The 20,078-nt window shown below is 38.8% G+C and overlaps 1 protein-coding gene across 1 annotated transcript; it reads right to left on the reverse strand.

Annotated features, from left to right (window-relative positions):
* Nucleotides 1–1,948: 1,948 nt before the first annotated feature.
* Nucleotides 1,949–19,555, reverse strand: LOC124640199 (helicase SKI2W). The gene is made up of 22 exons (XM_047177868.1): nucleotides 19,402–19,555; nucleotides 19,156–19,329; nucleotides 18,510–18,765; nucleotides 17,799–17,972; nucleotides 17,258–17,553; nucleotides 17,028–17,140; nucleotides 16,494–16,725; nucleotides 15,917–16,100; nucleotides 15,209–15,346; nucleotides 14,719–14,833; nucleotides 14,454–14,580; nucleotides 14,267–14,371; nucleotides 13,801–13,957; nucleotides 12,588–12,732; nucleotides 12,035–12,357; nucleotides 11,800–11,928; nucleotides 11,428–11,560; nucleotides 10,873–11,047; nucleotides 4,029–4,245; nucleotides 3,430–3,656; nucleotides 2,993–3,145; nucleotides 1,949–2,549 (listed from the first exon to the last, which is right to left on the reverse strand). Exons 1-22 carry the CDS (start codon nucleotides 19,438–19,440, stop codon nucleotides 2,403–2,405), a joined length of 3,759 nt encoding a protein of 1,252 aa, XP_047033824.1. The 5' UTR covers nucleotides 19,441–19,555; the 3' UTR covers nucleotides 1,949–2,402.
* Nucleotides 19,556–20,078: the final 523 nt, after the last annotated feature.

Consider the following 20,078-nt stretch of genomic DNA (forward strand, 5'->3'; position numbering starts at 1 on the left):
GTGTCATTTGGCCAGTACTAGCTAGAGAGCAATCTAAAAAACCCAGGTCTTTTAGACTTAGATTTTCGAATCGTACTCTTTACCTACTTAATTATGTTACCTAACGTATTAATTCGGATGTAGATAATTTGGAAGCTAAATGCACCAAAAAACGTACGTTATCTAGGAATCGAACGTCCGTCACTTTGTGAAAATAAAATGAAGACAGAATCTCGTATAGGAAATATCCGCATAGGTTGACATGAAGGTTCTTTGTTTACAGAAGGATGAACAGTAGAATTGATCTACACAATAAAACGACTATATTTTAGAGCATTTGATAGTCCAATAAATACTATACTTGCATCCGAGGGAACAGCTGGTTTTAAATAAAACATCATTAAAAAGCATTCACGATTTAAATGTATATATTTTTTGTTTTTCTGCCAAATTAATAGAAAATACGGTGATTCGATACAAGATTAAAGATATAAGTAGAAGATAAACGTTTTGAAAGAAGAGACATTACACTTTCATTATTACGAAATAAGTAAAGGTAAGGATAGAGAAATTTATACAGGGGGGTCGAATTTGGCCCGAAATGGTTCGTGTAATATAACCCACGGCCGGTGTGTCGCTTTTTTTGCTCGAACTTGGCGGACACACTGCCGTGTGTCTAGATTTGAGATTTACATCCACAAAAGTTTTGACGTTATAATATGGAACATCTTTTGTTAATTAACTCATACGAAGCAGATTATGGCAGGTATGGAAGTAATCTAAAAGTAAATATGAAATAGGTATGGTTTGCGTGTCTTGCAAATATTGCCACATTAAAAATTAATTCAGTATGTTGGTCGTTTGGCAATACCAATTTTACGTTCCGTTTTATTACTTAGATGACTTGATTTTCTTTTAATATAAATTACTTATCAGTGCAATGTAATCGTTGGGTTATATTTTAATTTTTGGCAATAATGATCGAGTATTGTAAAATGTTATTAATAGTAAGATGCTTGAAACTCCTTGGCCATTGCAATATTTTGGTTTCTTCTGCTCTTTCCGTCCCTTGGTGAAAACCTGGCATTTGAAACCAGAACCACATGTAGTGGCAATAACCTGAATTACAATAATTTCAAATCTTGCAGTTGGTTGGTTTCAGGTGTGTTTCTTGTATACTTAGAATACCTAATATATTGAAGTGGATAGGTACTTTACTGTTCATAGCAAAGATGGCTGAGTATCAGAAACTCAGAAGATGTAAACTGTTTTTAAATCTACGCGTAATCTGTCCAGTCATCGTGTTGTCCCAAAAGCACGTCATTGGGTTTACTCTCCTCACTATTTTTGTCATTTTTTTTCTCTCGTGATTTGCCGGTCTTTTGTTTCTTTTGTGAGTCATGCTTTTTATTATTGTCCGGCTTGTTTTTTACTTTTTCATTTGTTTCTTTTTCGGCTTTCTCAGGAACTTCAGGCGATATCTTGGCCTTTGCGTTCTTTGGTTCCGGTTTTATAATAATATAATTTTCTGTAGCTTGTGTTTTCTGTGGGTTCGACGTTTTCACGTCTACGACCTCTATTTTGTTAGTTTGAGGTTTGGTAGATGTCCAGCTGGCGGATAGGACGATTTCCCGATACATTGAAGACGCTACTTGGTGACGTAGATTTGTTTTCAACCGTGCAGCCCCGGCGCGCTCGTTTAATTTCAGCAGTTTTATCTGTGTTAAAGTGAAATTCAAAACATTAGGTAGGTATCTATTTAGCTTACATTAAAAGAATATAAAGAACTACCGACTACTGTTCTAGTGATATTATAAGCTTATTTACCTGTACTTTAAGGCGGTGGCTAGTTTCCGTTCAATAATAATAGGACCGCTGTTTCTACTAAAACAAGGTAAATGCTAAGCAATCAAATAAAAAATAACTCTAAGCTACATTAAAAAATTGAGCAAAAAAATAAAACGAAAAATAAAAAGACATAATTTTATTTTCCTGGTTGTATAAATAGTTCATGCATATAAAAAAGGTAGCATAAAACATAAATATTTGATGAAATAAAAAATAAGTTAGGTTAATTCCTTGGGCAGGCGCATCGAAGTATTATAAAATAAAGTAACACATTGAACAGTTCTCGTTGTAAAATCGTAGCGACAGATTTTTCATAATAAAAGACTTTTTAAAACAATTGAATTCACAATTAAGTGATGTGCACAGTGCAACCACCGAGATACAAACAACTAAATATTGCTAAACCGGTTATCAACACTGTTCAAATCACTTTTAAAATTGTCGCGCCGTGCCCGAGAAAATCTATTGAAACATCGATAGGTATAAAAACATTCATACAACACTAGGCACAAGCCATATAAAACATAATCATATTTCATTAAAAGGCACTTGATATTGTAAATGCAACCCTATTATCATGTAGTGACCGTTTCTTTTTGCGTGGTGTATAGACTGGCCGCGAAGACGATGTCTCTCTTGATAGCGGTGGATGCTTCCATCATTTTGGCTTGGAGCTTCGGGTCGCCTACTGCCACGGCCGCGTCTTTCACGTCTACTAATAACTGAAATAAAAAATATAAACGTTGGTTACGATTTGACGAAAACTACATAGGGATAGTACATAAGTGATTGCAAAAGGATGTAAATAAGGGGAGTACATAAAATATAAGGATGTTTTAGAGGAGTATATATGTGAGTACATAAGGGAGTACTTACATACAGAGAGTAAGTAAAGCGCATGGGGGACTAGATAAGAGAGTAAATAAGAAAGTAAACAGGGGTTTACATAAGGGAGTACATAAACAGAAGAAATAAGTGTAACGCCACAAGCGCAATAATAAAGAACGAATCAAATTAGGTTTGTGGAGATGCCTGCAGTGCCTATACGGTATATCCGCCGCTGTTTATCGGTGAGAAATATGTAGTCACTTCGAAGCAGAGGTAATATCGCTCTTACAGCTGTAAATAAATTCCTCCATAAAAAAACCTGGCCTTATTTTCTTACCTCATGCAACTGTTGAATACACCTGACAATGATTCCCTCTTGTACATCGGTGAGATCCATTATTTCGGCGAAGGGTTTCTCTAATGCCCACTCGTAGACCACCCTCACGAGGCCAAAGTTAAGTCTCTCGGCTTGACCTTCAAACTGGCCCACCTGAAAAGATAACCGTTGTTTAAATTATTGAAATCAAATTAACATAAGAAGCCACTGTGATATACACTACCTAATAAAAAGTTACAAAAACTATCTTCATCATCGTCCTTTTCTTATCGACCTGCTGGGCACAGGAGTTATCCCACACAAAGAAGGATTGAACGTTAACCACCACGCTTGCTCAATGCGGGTTGGTTATTCCGGACTTTATAGTCTCGGTTTCCTCGAGATATTTTCCTTTACGTTTAAGATATACTCAGAAAGTAAGCACTCATTCCACTTACCAAATATTTAGACTCGATAGCCGTCAACTCGGCATCAATCTGCTCAATAGCTTTGACTCCCTCAGCCAGTTTCTCCGTGAGCTGGTTTTCCACCTGCGTCCTCGCTTGGAAGACGAAGCAACTCAGTAGCGCCGCTATTTCGGCGGGAGTCTTGTCCGTGAACACGTTCCTGAAGACTAGCTCTGAGATTATGAGCTCGTTTGTTCCCATGCCGCATGCTACTCGACCTGTAAATAGAATAAAAAAATTGTATGAATATGTGACTTACATAGGTCGTTTTATCATCCGAGGGCGACCGAGGATTCATCAAATTATAATAAAAAAAAAAATGTTTTCGCAGGATTCGCGATACAAGGGGAATCGATTTATTACTGGGAGTTTGTGCTGCGTGTCAACTACCTACATTACAGAAAAAAAAAGAATTTCTTTTCATCTTGAAGTTGAAATGCATCTTTGAAGCTAAAAATATCCCAGGCTACGCACCAACACACATGTCCAGTACGGCGAGAATGGACTTTTCTCCCCAGCTTGGGGGCGGTCTTTATCCAGCAATGAACTTTTTCGTAAGTGAAGGAAGTCCAAATGTAATCTGTTCTTACCTTTAAGTATAACACTGTCATGTTCATCGATATAGCTGAGCTCTCTCAGTACCATCAGTCTCCTCTGGTAGTCCGGGTACAGCGCCAAGTTCTCGAACGATAGCAGCCGTTTATACTTGTCGCGTTTACGTTCAGTCAGTTTGCGCTCATACACTATCGCGAACTCGCTCTTGAAGTTCGCTATGTCTGTACATTTCTTGTGCTCTTTGAGTTCGTTCTGAAAAAAAAAAACAGTATTTTAGGAACTTTTAAGATTTGCTTTTAGTCTTTTCGCAGGCAGAGAGATAAGATTTCTCTTCTTCTAAGAAATAAGATGCTACTAAAATGTTTTTTTTTTTATATCAAGTTACCATGAAAATAGAATAGACATTAAATACCACAACTCCATGCCAATGTTCTACGAACATATATATATTATTTATATTTAACAACAGTATCACACAGATCAGACGAAAAGCATAAGAAGGTATAGATCAGAAAATTATACAATAGCAAAAAAAAATATTATAGTAAATCAATTTGAACAAACACCTTAGACACCAATTGACGACTGAAAAAAAAGAGTATGTAATAGAAGAGTTTAATGTAAATTATAGCAGATAAATAATTAAAACAAAAAAGATGATGATGGATGAGCGAAGAATGAATGAAGTGATTATTAAAGCCATATATGTTTTTCTTTTTAGTACACCATAGACGAAGAAAATTAATAGAATGTTAACAGATATTTCTCATTTAAAACGTCGCAAAGGCTTAAAAATTCACACTAATCGCAGGAGCAGAGGGTAAGCAAGAGACTCAAAAATCAAAATTATCGTGTTATACTTGCAAAGCCAAAGCTTAATAGCAGCGTTTTACCTGAAATAAAACGCATATTAAATACTTACCTTATTTGAAGCTTACTAGTTTGAGATAGGCACCTACGTGTTTTCCGCTTTTATCTCTGTCCTTTTCTACCCCATATCTTGCATCTCTCTCGCACACCGACCAGTTTCACTCCCCACCAGGCAGGAGGCGACGAGTGTTCTCGGCGGCCACAGTTCGTCATTGAGTCGAAAACACCAGGCAGAAATTAAAATGTAAGCTTCAAATAAGGTAAGTATTTAATATGCGTTTTATTTCAGGTAAAACGCTGCTATTAAATTCTTGACCGTTATTTGAAGCTTACTAGTTTGAGACGTGTTTGTTATCGCCTGGTGGAAGTGGACGCCAATGTGAGCAAAAGCACAATGAAATTGTGTATGTAAATAGGTACTTAGGTACACGAGTAATCACATGTAAGTATGTGTATTGCGTCCTGGAATACTAATGTAATCAAAGTTAACTGGTACTGGTACTCAGCTACATCCTGTTAGACTGGAAGCCGACCCCAACATAGTTGGGAAAGGGGCTCGAAGGATGAGTAATAAAAATTAAAAGAGAGATGCAAGAACAAAAGCAAAAATTGATTTCATTTTCTAATAGTAATTAACAAAAACATTGCGATACTTCTTAATAACAATAGTAACAAAAATATAGACATTAATCAGCTGGATTAATTAAATAATCGAGATAACTTGCTACTTCTATTTAGTGGGTATCTTTCCCTTCTGTAAAAATGGGCAAATGTATTGCCTGATCGCCAATTACCCTTTGCTAATATATCGTCCAAAGGTATATTGTCAACACAGATTTTGACGCTACCGCCGAGTGGAAGCTTCCTGGGGTTGTAGTTATTCCTGCCTCTTTTAACAATGTCTTAATCCACCCGCATCATCGTTCGGGTGCCTGCCTTTGGTTGGCCTCTAACGGATATAAATAAATTTAAGGAATTAGCCGATGTCCGTCTATCTTCTAACAAGGCTTTAGTCTTTCTGACCCAATACACTGGACTTAGATTTATATTTTCCTGATTATCCATCAAACAACAACCCGACTGCCTATGACTAGAACTGTCGGTCTTAGAGCCAAAGACTGGCCATAAGATTAAATTATCTTTGTTGTTTTTGAAATGTTCTGGGTCTATTGCAAGCAAGGAAAGATCATGGACTCGCCTTTCCGAAACAAGCTAGCAAAAGAAAGAGCAGCAGTGTGCCTGGAAGTTGCAAATGGATTATTCTCGTCTACGTTTACTGCACTTAAGTAGGTTACCAATTGGTCAATATTCCAGATGGACGGCTTCCCGGGGAACAGGTTTGCTCAGCGCTATTGATTTTAAAATGTGTCCGACTAGAACGTGTGAACCTGGCTCTAGAGTGGTTTCTGCATTGCATAGTGTAGCTATAACTGACTTGTGTAATAAAATAGTATTGTATGCTAGTTTATTTACTATGTGTAAGTCCGCTAAAAATTGGGTAAGTAAGTATAGGTCCAAATAGGGATTCAAGGATTCATAGGATCCAATTTCATACTTTTCGCCCCAATTTAACCATCGACTCCAAGCTGATTGATAAGTGTTGCGTGTGGATTGAAGAAGACTTCAGTCGGAGAGACTCCTTGTCCCTCTCCCCCCCATTTCCTTGACCTTGGCAAGGGGTATCCCCGTTGCTGTGTCTATCGGTTTCTGCTCGAGGTTCATCAGTGTGTAGGGTACTGCTAATGATCGGGACTTCAAATCTGCTCGCCAAAATACCTGGTGCCACCGAAGGAACTACTATGAGATTAACTCCCGTTCCTGAATTGAGATGACTGAGGACCTACGGTATAAGGTAAGGTGGCGGTAATACCCATGCTAGCGGGTAAGTCAAAACTTGAGAAAAATGCATCGTGGAACCCCGCTTTCGGGTCCTTCAGACCTAGGGGCACGTAGTACACAACTATGTGTCCCTGGGCTCGCTTCGAGGCAAATAGGTCCACTGCTGATACAAGATGCCACTCCGGTGGAGGTTTGTGTCGGGAGAGATGGTCTGCCTGACTGTTGAATAGGGCTGGTATATGATTCACGACGTGATAGATTTGATACAGCTCAAGATAACTGAATACTCTGTACGTCAAGTTCGGTAGGCTCCTTGATCGGGTGCCACCTTGATTTCTTAGATATGACACCACAGTCCCATTTCTGCATTGAAAAATGGCTGTTGATCTCTTTAGCAACTTGCCGTGATTTTCCAGTTAATACTGCAAGCATCTCTTTCAGATCGCAGTGAAAGCCTTTTTCTCTCTCGTTCCATGAACCCATTACGGGAGTTCCGTTCAGTTGTGCCCCCATCCTACATCGGAGGCGTCCGTGGTTATAAGGTGACGGGAAGTGGCGAATGAATATCCAAGGTTTGGTGGCAGCTGACCAGCCACCACTTTAGATCTGCTAAGGTATCTGCTGGTAGGTTCAACATTGCTATACTCCATTCACCGAGCCGTGAGCCCACATGTAACCAAAGAATGACACTTTTTCAAAATGGTGGGTATAACCCGACCGATGACAAAAACGTCACATTTTTATGTAAAATGTTCTTAGTATCTGTGGTCTTCAATTAAGTAGGGTTCTATGTATGACAGTCAAGACTTCTAGGTTCATTTTAAATGTAAACGATTTACTACATATTTCATTAAAATTAAGAAAATAATTTACGGCATTTATTATACATATTTGATTTCAATTAAGTTTGAAAAGATTGCATAAGTTCCACAGACATCGTTCTAAAATATCATTTCTAATGTTGTCAGTATATTACTTTCGTAGTTATTTTTATAAAATATGATCATTACTTCAATCGTGACTTATAAGAACCCTTTTTATGGTTTGTTCACCGTTTGGCTCACGGTTCCATGAATAGGGTAGGTATAGATTGCTGTTCAACACTGCATTGAGGAAAGTGAGGAGAGCCCGGTAATGCAGTCTGCCGTATGGAACAACGAAAACTTGCGAAGTTTAAAAGTCCTATCAAGCTATGCAGGTCTTCTAAGTTTGTCGTGCTGTTTGTCACGTAGTGCGTTTTGTCATTATCTTGTTGATAATGCTTGCGATTTATTCACTTGCCATCCAAAACATGGTGCAAATGATCCCAAAGTAGGCAAATATATCTTGGTGAGCCACCAGAAAATCGAGATACACAATTATAAGTAACCCTTGAGTTTTCAAAGTTTGAGCCACCCAAATTGGTCACTGTGGCGAAGGTCTTGGGTGCCGTGCTTAAGCCAAATGGTAGGCACGTAATCTGAAGCAGTCTTCTTCTGTATACTAGTCGAAGAACATATCTGTGACCTTCGGCTACCGGAAGGTAGAAGTAAGCCTGGGCGAGATCCACTTGCACAGCCATTCGTCTTTCTGAAGAAACTCTAGCACCCGAAAAACATTTATTAAACTGAAGGGTTCCGTAATTATGAACTTGTTGAGAACCTTGAGATTGAGTATTGGACGGTTCTTTCCGTCGCCTTTTGGGCACAAGAAACATATTGGAAAGAAAGCTGGCAGAATTTGCAGCTATCAATAGAACTTTTTGTTTTATCATTTGGGATATGACGACATCCATCTCTTTGGACTCTCTGGTCAAATCTGGCATTATCTATCAAAGGTGGCTTTTGGCCAATGGTATGCGATACCCAGTTATTATTTTTAACAAGAAAGGCGGAGCTCCCATTTCTTTCCATTGGTCCTGATATAATGTTAGGCAACCCGCCTGGAAAGTCATAACTTACGTGCCTTGTTGGACGCATCAAAGTCCGCCTGCGGTCCTGGACGCTTTCTGTTTCCTCTGTTGGACATGGTTCCTATTGTAATTTACTCGTGATATCCCAAGGGAGCTTTTAGAGTTTTGCGTCACACGCCATTCAGCGTGAGTGTGATTACCATTTCCCTTCGAGGGAAGGTTATAATGGCGACTCTTCGAAAGTCGATCCAAAAAGCCACCCTGCGAGGGTAGATTGCAATGATGGTACGACCCGCAACATGCATGATTGGTACCCTGCGAGGGTCCGTGATAATGAGCCAACCCCTGCGGGGGATGGCTAGTATACTTACTGGTCCCTGCTTTGTAATGATGCTGCTACTCGCAACATGCAAGATTGGTACCCTGCGCGGGTCCGTGATAATGAACCGACCCCTGCGGGGGGTGGCTAGTATACTTACTGGTCCCTGCTTTGTAATGATGCTGCGACTCGCAAAATGCAAGATTGGTACCCTGCGCGGGTCCGTGATAATGAACCGACCCCGGCGGGGGGTGGCTAGTATACTTACTGGCAGTCCTAGGCGGAGCGTACCAAGTCTTTCAAGGCCGAAAACCATCACACGCCGTGATAATGAGCCGACCCCTACGGGGGGTGGCTAACAGACTTACTGGCAGTCCGAGGGGAGCGTACCAAGTCTTTCAAGGCCGAAAACCATCACACGCCGTGATAATGAGCCGACCCCCATGGGGGGTGGCTAACAGACTTACTGGCAGTCCGAGGGGAGCGTACCAAGTCTTTCAAGGCCGAAAAGCTTTCTTGACACCACCAGCCCTCTTCAAGTGCGGTAGTGACCAGTCCGAACTAAGGAGATGCTGGTTGGACCGCACCTCACACCATTCTTTTTTGTCAAAAGGTTGAACGCCTTGCAGGATTGAACTAGGGCCACAGGTGCCTTAGGAACTTCGGGCTTGCTTTCTTTTCCATAGTCACGTGCACGGGCTGTGGTAGCTTTACTATTTACCGCATCCGTATTTGCTTTATAAGTCACTCATTCTGAAAACAAATTACTGAAAAAAAAAGTACACGGAAGAAACTCGTGACAAAAAAAGGGGTAGATGTACAAAATATTAACACTTGATTTCGCAAAATCGAATATCGAACGGTAAAACCGTTAACAAATTGTATAAAATATTATAAACTCACCTGTGTTCTGCGAGAGCACTGAGTTTATTTTTCAACGAAATACTACAGCGGTTGGTTAGACCAACCTTCTCGGGCGGAAAACAAGACGCCAATGACGAACTGTGGCCGCCGAGAACACTCGTCGCCTCCTGCCTGGTGGGGAGTGAAACTGGTCGGTGTGCGAGAGAGATGCAAGATATGGGGTAGAAAAGGACAGAGATAAAAGCGGAAAACACGTAGGTGCCTATCTCAAACTAGTAAGCTTCAAATAACGGTCAAGAATTTAATTACATATTGAGTTTACCTCTATGTTCCCCAGCCAGTCTTGTGAGCACATACATAAGATAAAGCAAATCAATATTTTTGGCATAACAATCTGGCCCTTCCGTAGTTTGATAACGTTTATAAATACATTTTGCGGTGTTTTATGCAAATATTAATATGGAATATGGTTAATGACGATGGATTTGAACATTGTAGTCAGAAACAGTTTTTTTATTTATTTGTGGCGCCAATTTTGTTTTTAGTTTTGTAGAATTGATTAATCTGTTTTTGACTACGATGTGCGAGATGAAATAGAACGCAAAGCAATTCATTGCAATATTACATGGTGCTAAGATAAAGATTATTATATTGAAGAATGACATAGCAACAAGACCATTCTTAGGCCGGCCATACACGGACCGCTTGAAGCAGTCAGGGGCGACAGGTTCAAGCTGCGACCGCCCGAATCAGTTGCAACTGCTCGAGTGGTTCGTGTATAAGCGTCCATATAACTCGGCACTTCCGTCCGTGTATTGCCGGCCTTATTGTGAATAAATGGGTCAAAGCAGTCTGGCTTTTTTACATGTATAAGTTATATACATTCATTAGGTATAACTTGTACCTAAGTATTTAGATAGCAGCAGCAAGTGCACTTTCGCTTCAGGAGGCTTATTCGAAGTTTTACCTGACCGTTGTCTATGAAACCTTGCAGATTGCTTTTGGTTTGCACACGGCGCGGGAGATGCGGGACAGTTCTCGTACTGCGCTGTCACCCTACTGTATACTGTCAGTGTACAAGCTATGTGTGACTCACCATGCACTTGTTCATCTTGTCGAGCGAGGAGAGTATCTCCCCGGTGGTGACGGACAGCGACTGCGTGAGGCTCACGTGCTCCAGTGTAGTGGCGCCCGAGCACACGGCGTGGGAGATGCGGGACAGTTCCTGTACTGCACTTGTGCAGCTTGAACCCACTGGCGCATCTTTGAACCTGAAAAAAAAAACATTTCATTTATAAGGCTCTTCTTCAATGGTCCTCTTAGGTAGTCTAACAATCAATTGATCGGTTCGCATAACGCATGCGTTATACGGGACTATCTATTTCAGCTTAGTCATACTTTTTGAAAACAAATGCGCAGAACAGAATGGCCGACAATCCGCCGCTGCTTACTGCCCCAAAAGTAGCATCACCGAAAAGCAATAGTATGCGTCCTGTAGCGACAGCCAATCGAATTTCATTCGTTTTTCAAACAACCAATAGAATTTTGTTATTCAAATATCTTGTCCCCGCCCACTAGTAGAACCCTTAAGCGGAGAAATTGAAAACTCCGGACCAAAGTCATTATTACGCTAAGTAAAGAGAATACTTACCGAGGCATTTGCCGTTTCTCCCAGTCGTCTATGATGATTTTAGGATCCATTTTCAAATTCATTTTCGTAACTGCTATTATATTTTTGGGCGCTATACATAGTATTGTGTGATCTAAGGTACTTTCTTCTGTGCCTAGAAGAGAAATAATGATGATATGGCGACGGAAGAGACTTTTTTATAAGAAGCAGATTCGGATCCCGCCCTCTAAAAAGTTTGTTGGCACACCCCGCCAATATAAATAATAAATAATAGGTTCTAAATTCACATTTATTAAATTAAGGTAGATGAAGGAGTACATAAGGGAATTTATAAGGGGGTGCATTTTTAATTCAAAGTTTTTATCTATTCTAAATACAAGGGTTCTGGCTTACCTATAGAGTCGTACATGGCGGAGAAGCTGAGCATTCTATACCAGTTCTCGTCTACCTCAAAATTGTATGTAGCATTGTCCTCAACCTTGGTATCCAACACGAGGACTTTGTAAGGCGTCTGTCGCGGACCTAAATATTATTATAGAACTTAAATACACATGATTTGCAGATTATACGACAAAGAACATAGCAAATTTTGTTATTTAAAAAGTTCACACACACAGTTTTTGCTCACCATTATTATTCAACAGTACACCAAGCTGATTCATATAAGGGCCTGCAGACACTATCAGTACCTTTCCTGGAGTCATTTCCTTTGCCACTTTAGAGGTATTGAGCAATATTGGCATGATTTCATTCAATACATCGATGTACGCTGCTGCCGTATCATAGAATGCTGCTAAAGGTGCCAAGTGAGAAGCCAGCGGTGTACTGCATTTTTCCGAATACTCCTTTTCAGCAAGTTCTAACTGTTTCCTGTAGTTATCGGCTTGGCAGATTTGGTTGAACTCTCTGAATGACCGCTGCATCATGCCTTCTACTGATACTGTGGCTGCCCTGGATTTGGACATATAGTGGAATTATAGTTATGCGATTATGTACAATATTCGTCGGCGCCGACCCCAAATAAAATTGGGAACAAGACAAGAAAAAGATGCCTCTTGCTGGATATCTTCTCATATTATTCAAATATGCTTATCATCAATTTGGAAAGCCACATCCACATTTACTTCTAAACATTATTATTATTAAACTTGACTGTTTAGTAGAAAACTGACAAAGCTTACCGTAACAAGCTAAGTATCATGGCGTAAGTCAGTCGGAACTGTGAAGATAGTTTCTGTGGTATGCCCAACATCATACCCTTCAGCGTGACCAGGTCAGGTACACCTTCCTTACACAGGATAATTACTGTCCCCGTATCGTCCAAACCTAAAATCACAGGTTCATCAATCACAGGCTTTTGATAATGTTGTTTTGTTACCGGACTGCTTAGAAGCGTTATTCAGTAATGGTAAGGGTAGAATCAGGGGAAAGGGCATATTACACTTGACTAAATTCAGTAGCCTAATTAGGTTTGTCTAATTAGGTTTCTAAATGATTTAATAAAACCACCATCCTAAGTGCGATTATATTTGTCTGAATTTAGTGACTGAATGATTTAGTTAGACGACTGAATTTCAGTCAAGTGTAATAAGCCCTTATGGTAGATTTTGTTAGTTTGTAGATCACACACTATCTTTACAATATGGAGGCAAAATGCGGTTATGGCGCGCGTCATTTCTTCACAAGCTCTACTCTTATATTTATAAACTTTGTAGTATTCAAGAATAGACAAAGATCTTTTTAACCAATAAGAAAATAATTAACGGGGGACATTTATGGATATTTTCTTCCTGTTAAATTAATCAGTAGGTCGATCAGGGGCTCAATTGGCAAAATAAATATAGTTATTAGACGCGCAGACACCGAGGTATACAGACACGTCATCATCATCAGCCTATCGCAGTCCACTGCTGGACATAGGCCTCTCCAAGTGCAAGCCACTGAGATCTATTTTCGGCTTCTCGCATCCAGCTCCTGCCAGCCGTCTTGCGCAAGTCATCACTCCACCGTGCCTGAGGACGTCCTACACTACGTTTGCCGAGGCGTGGTCTCCACTCTAGAACTCGTTTACCCTTTGCCTGCTGATTCGGTGGGCTATGTCGATGACCTTGATTCTCTGACGGATTACCTCATTTCTGATGCGATCCCTCAGAGAAATGCCGAGCATAGCTCTTTCCATAGCCCGCTGAGCGACTTTAAACTTGTGAACCAGCCGTACCGTCAGTGTCCACGTTTCGGCTCCGTAAGTCATGACAGGTAGGACGCACTGATTGAAGACTTTTGTCTTTAGGCACTGTGGGATCGACGATGTTAGGACAGGTACGTAACAAGTTTTATTTTGTTCCTTTCAGTGTTTTGTGAACTGCTGCTTAGAAATGCTTTTAGCTACTATACCTCTTCTCCCAGCCCTGCCCGCCATCTGTATGTACTCGGCCGGGGCCAGCGTCCGTCGCTGCAGGCCGTCGTACTTGCTGGTCTCGTCGAACACCACGGTCCGCGCCGGCATGTTCACGCCCATCGCGAATGTTTCCGTCGCGAATAGGATTTTTACCTGTAAGTGAATATATCTTATATGGTTGGTAATAAGGTCGATTTTGCTGTGTTTTGTTCTTTGACTACTTTGAAGTGTTTTTTTTTTAGTTTTAGAAGCCTTTGTTGTAAAGTAAACCTAGTGTATTTGGCAGTAAGGTTGACTTTTCTTTATCAGTTGTCGATTTAAATATTAGAATAGATTGAGGTCAGTTCCTGTAAATAATGGCTACAATATTTTTATTAAGATTATCAAAACAATGAAATTACAAATAATATTATGTTAAGGATTATGTATTTTAAATTATAAGTGTCAGTAATTGGTACTTACAAAACCAGACTGGAACAACATCTCAACAATTTCTTTGAGCAGTGGTAATATACCGCTGTGATGTACTCCGATACCATTTTCAAGCACCCTTTGCAGTCTTATCACCTTGGAAGTAAATAATTTTAAGACAATTTAATTATATAAATAATTTAAATTCTGTGATAAATCTCATGCAGGTTCTAATTACCTGTGGTAATCTTCTATCGGGCTCTTTCAGTCTTTGTAGGCACTTTTGGAAGAATGATCGGATATGACCCTTTTCTTTCGCAGTGGTTAAATCTACAGACATCAAACTTTCAGCATTCTGGTCACATCTGAAAACAATGCAAGAATGTACTGTCAAGCTATGTTTTTCTCATCATGAGTAACTGAATTTCAACATAAGCAACCCAGTATTTATAAAGTTTAATGTTGACATATAGAAAAGTTTATGACGCATTTTGTGATCTCACCTATTACGTGATAATGTAAATGCGACTACGGGCAGTTTGTCTTTCTGCTTCAAATGGTCAATGAAGGCCACCCACATCGTTTGTTCCGCTTTAGGATTCATATACATTTTGCCACCTGAAAAATTGCCAAGAAAGAATATCACTACATAGTATAAAACAAAGTCGCTTTTTCTGTACCTATGTCCCTTTGTACGCTTAAATCTTCAAAACTACGCAACGGATTTTGAGGCCGTTTTTTCAATAGATAGAGTGATTAAAGTGGAAGGTTTATATGTATAATAATAATATACATTAAATAGTGGGGTAATACTGCTACCCCGTGCGAAGCCGGAGCGGGTCGCTAGTTTTATATAAGCCTTATTCGATAAATGGGGTATCTTACATTAAAATATTTTCAAAAATGGCAAGTAGTTCTTGAGTAATCTCAGGAACTACGGGTCAATTCAAACACAGCGCGTATAACATTAGTCTAATTTAAGGAATGATGTACCTTTCGGTCCAAAGTTCTTCTTGTATTCATTCTCTCTGGCTTTCTTAGCAGCAACCGCTTCATTGTAACCTCTCAGTTGGAAGTTACCTTCTTGATCTACCACTAAGAACCTCTCGTTCTTTGATTTCCCACCCGTTCCTGAAAGAGTGATCATGAATAAGCTTATTATCCTTATGTTGGACTTAATGCTGGACTTATTTTGAGAATAATATTTTTTGAAAATTAGTTTTTACATCAAGCAATGTCTGATGATATTTTTAAGTCTCAAAATTAGGTAGGTGCCAGGTAACTAGAACAGATATATTTTTAGAAACAAAAACTCGAATTTTATATTTCAAATAGGCCTATAAAAAAACTTTCGAAACGTCAAGCTAGTTCCACGGTTCCAATAAGTGGGTCTCATGGACAAGAACTGGTAGGCCCGCTCCATAAATAACATGGCCTAGGAAGACTTATCTATATATTTCTACACCTGCAATGGTAGTATATGTCAAACAATATTTAATGTAAAACCTCAATGTACATATCATATGCTTAGAAATAAACGATATTCTATTCTATTGTGTACGTCACCGGAAAATAACAAGACTCGTAAGTTGATCAATTTTCTAGGTAGTTGATCAACTCTCGGAAAATAATAAACGGTAGTTGAAATGAACTTTATGTGTCATTTTCCGGTGACATATATAAGTTGTAGGTATATAATACCTGTATAAAGATAATGACAGAGCGGTACAGGTCGCTTGGGTGTAGACACGACATACACCTTCCTCTTCTTGGTGCGTCCCACCCAGTCCGCGAACTGCAGAGTGTTGGGTACTGTTGCGCTCAGCATCACTATGCTCACGTGAGCTGGAAGGAGGATTAGCACTTCCTCCCATACGTAGCCGCGCTGGGGAGGAACAAGTTTAGGATTATAAATTGATATAGTGTTTGTATTAAACAATTTTGTGCAATTAACAAATCACATTGGGTGCTGTAACTATTGATAAAGTATGTATGCCGAAGCTTTCCCAATCGATATTTATCTATAAATTATTAAGTGTTAAAATATTGAACACAGATCAGCCTACAAAACAAATCAAAATAATAAAGACTATTTTCTTTACAGTGAATGCCGAATTTCGACCTTATTGTTTTTGATGGTTTCTACAATAATTTACTTAAGGTGGATATATGTACCTATATATGTCATTGCTGGTTAGTAAATAAATAATTACAGAATGTGACACACATTTCCAACAAGTATACACACAAGAACCTGAAATGAAATGATGAAACTCACCTCAGCATTATTGATATAATGAACTTCATCAAATATAACAAACTCAAGGTCTCTGGTGACATCAGACCCACAATACAGCATAGACCTCAGAATCTCCGTGGTCATCACGAGGCAGGAGGCTGTGGCATTGATTTGCAAGTCTCCAGTCAGAAGGCCCACTTCACCGAACATCTTGTTGAAGTCATTATACTTCTGATTTGATAATGCTTTGATCGGTGATGTGTAAATTGCCCTGTAGATAATAAAATCAGTGAGGCAAGTATCAATGCAACATTTCGAAGTTTGTAGGTATTTTCTAAATATATCTTGGAGACCAATGCCAAAATATCTCGAGGAAATCTGGACTATAAAGTCTAAAACCACCAACTTGCAATGAACAAGCATAGTGATTAACGCTCAATTCTTCTCTGTATGAGAGAAGGCTTGCACCCACAATTGGGATGATATGGGCTTATGATAATAGACTGATAATAATAAAATATTTAGAATGTATGGAAAAATCATCAATTTGCTATATAGATAAATGAATAATACCTGGTGCAATTCCTTCTGGACATGGCTATAGCATATTCGGCGACTACAGTTTTACCGGCTGACGTGTGTGCCGCTACGAACACGTGGTGACCTTCTTCTAGTTTCAATATCGCCTGCAAAAATAAATTCATGTACAAAGATAGCAAATTAAGTAAGGTACAATAAAACTGTCCATTTTCAAATTGAACTAAATACAGAATTATTGAAATATGTAAGATTTGAAGTCTTACTTGTTTTTGGAAGTTATCTAACTCAAATGGATAAGTTTGTGCCATGTCTTTAATCTTTTCTCTAAATTCTGGTACAGGTTGAGACACGTCTATCATTTCTGCCCAATCCGTTGACGTGACTCCAGTCTTTGCAGCTGAGCTCGTAATATTTAGCACGGGTATCTCAGGTAGCTCGATCGGAGGCCTTATAATAGTGGCTTCAAGGAAATTGTCATTGTCTGTGTCATTATCCAGTTCTATATTCCTTACTAGTTTTTGAGGCTTCTTTTCTGGTACTTCCTCATCTTTCCAAAGATCTGTGAAGAATAATCAATAAATAAGATCTGTGTAAAAATATCAGTAAATTAGTATATTCATTGTCAGGGGCAGACCTAGCTCTCAAAAAAGGTTGGACATATCCTTCCGATATAGTTTAAAATTTACATACATTCACGTGCCTGCCATGGTAGATCTAACACGGTCTATGGAGAAAGTTTTACTGTCATCAAGCTACTGAATGCATTACTCTACCCATTATTTTTGTTGCTAACATCATACATACCAACTAAATGTGCATTATTATCCACTACTTCTTCCAAATTGATCTTTACATGAATATCAACATTTTCTTTGTCCTCAGCAGTCTCTTCAGACACCTTCGGCGCATTGAGAAGAGTGCATCCATCTTCAGCAAACAGTACTGTTTCTTTAGATCCTGGTGCAGTGTTCAGAATGTCTGTAAAATAAATAAGTTCACTAAACTATGCAGATATACAACATGTAACTTATTTAACGCACATCCTGAAATTAGTTTGTTCGGAATCGTTTACTGAATCGATTTATATCATTTTTAATATAGGTAATTTTTTATCCCAAAAATAATTAAAACTACGGAAATTATTGTCATATTAACCCTGTACAGTCAAAACAAATTCAAATAGACCGTAACTCAAAGTAATAAGACTTCGTGTATTGTAGGCTTTTTCCGTAGTTTCGTTATGTTGTGTCGGGACGTGCGGCGCGCGGCGCGATATTTGCGTGCGTAGTAGTATGACCAAAAAGTTCTCCAAGAATTGGTATAACTAATTTAGTAAATAACAATGCATATACATGTTAAATTAAAAATTCAGTGTATGTATTATGATTATAACATAATATTCTAATTGGGGTGTTTGAGGGTGTGCGTTAATTACGTTACATGTTGTATATGGTCTGCAGAAAATTTCAGGTGAGGTGGTGAACAAAGGTATACACAACATTTTTGGAATCTTACCTTCACCCAAAAACTTTCCAGGTTCCTCATTATCCAGATCAATATTGACATCTCCATTAGCTGCCTCAGCAAGCATTTTCTCCAACTCTTCTTCGAAGCCAGCCGGCAAGAAAGGGCTTTGAGTAGTTGTGCCCCTGGTAGCAAGGCTCGGGGGAAGAGGAGCCCGGGACATTGAGAGACTATCCTCGTCATCTTCCACTGGTACACTTACTTCTTCTAAACCGGTTATCTCTCCGGTAATTGGGTCCCTGACCACCTGAAATTATTAGTTCATCAAATAAAAAATCAAATGGCACAGATTGGTCATGACTGGCAGGTAAGAAAGTGGTCAAATGCGAGCCTACTATAAAAAAGTTTTTAATCACTGAAACCAGTGTTGTACTACTTACAACTTGAGTGATATGATAACAACATTGTTGATTGTAATATCTTTTTATACGCTACTTCAAAGGATTTTGAACCTAATGGCTGAGTTTATAACAAACTAACAATGACAAGTTACCCTCATAAAAGTACCTGCCATCATAAAATTAAACTAAGTTTGGTGGCAAACTAAACCGCCAGATGTATAGTTGCTGTAAAAGCTATCGGTATGCTGCTTACATAGATAGCTTCATACATAATGATCTGAAATAATAAAGTTTACCTCAAGTGTGGTGTCCGGCCCAAAATCATCGGCATCATGAATAAATAAGGAATCGACGTTTGACTCGCGATGCCAATGAGACTGAGACCGTTCCCATTGATGAATAGACAACCTTTCCGGCTTCAGAAGATACTCTTTAACCCTTTCATTAAGATCTTCAAAGATCGGTGGTAGCTGAAACATATTGCACGAAAAAGTTACACAATTTGTTAACTTTAAAAACAAACAAGTTGTGAAGTAACTTACTTTGAAGTCGGAGAAATCATTTTCGGCATCTACAGACATTTAAATATTTATTTAACACGGAAAATTATTAAAAAGGCTAGGTTATTTCGCATTTATTTTGATGAATTCAGAAATGGCATGAAAGTCAGCGAATTGTCAAAATTGACGTCTTTTCAAAGTAAACAAGTCTGTGATTCCCCGGCAAAAACAAAACAAAATTAAGTTGATCTGTTTACACTGATTACTTTCTTACTTAGTTTTAACAATTTTAAACTTATTTTGAAAAAAATAAATGTAATGAGTGTGATTATATTAATCGTTTCTTGTTTTTCCAATTTCCACAAAATTCACATGCACGTTTCTGAACGATTGTTTATCTATCAATCTGACGTTTCAACGGTCGTAAAAATGCGTTCCTTTTTAACATTTACAGGAAATTAATGCGTTCATATTAAGACAATTATTAATCATGAAATCCCTTTCATTTCAAACTGTAAGATAAGAATTGATTTGATCTACTTGATTAAGACTCAAATCTTGTTGATAATAATTTAGAATAAAAGTACAAGTACATACATAAAGCGAGGGGCACATACCTAAAGCTTTAAAATATGATTGCAATGAAAGTTTTCTCTGTGTGATTGCTACTTCAGTTTACGACATTGTGAATAATTTAATAAAATAAATATGTAGGAGCT

The sequence above is a fragment of the Helicoverpa zea genome, chromosome 20 (genome assembly GCF_022581195.2).
Source record: "Helicoverpa zea isolate HzStark_Cry1AcR chromosome 20, ilHelZeax1.1, whole genome shotgun sequence".
Lineage (NCBI taxonomy): Eukaryota > Metazoa > Arthropoda > Insecta > Lepidoptera > Noctuidae > Helicoverpa > Helicoverpa zea.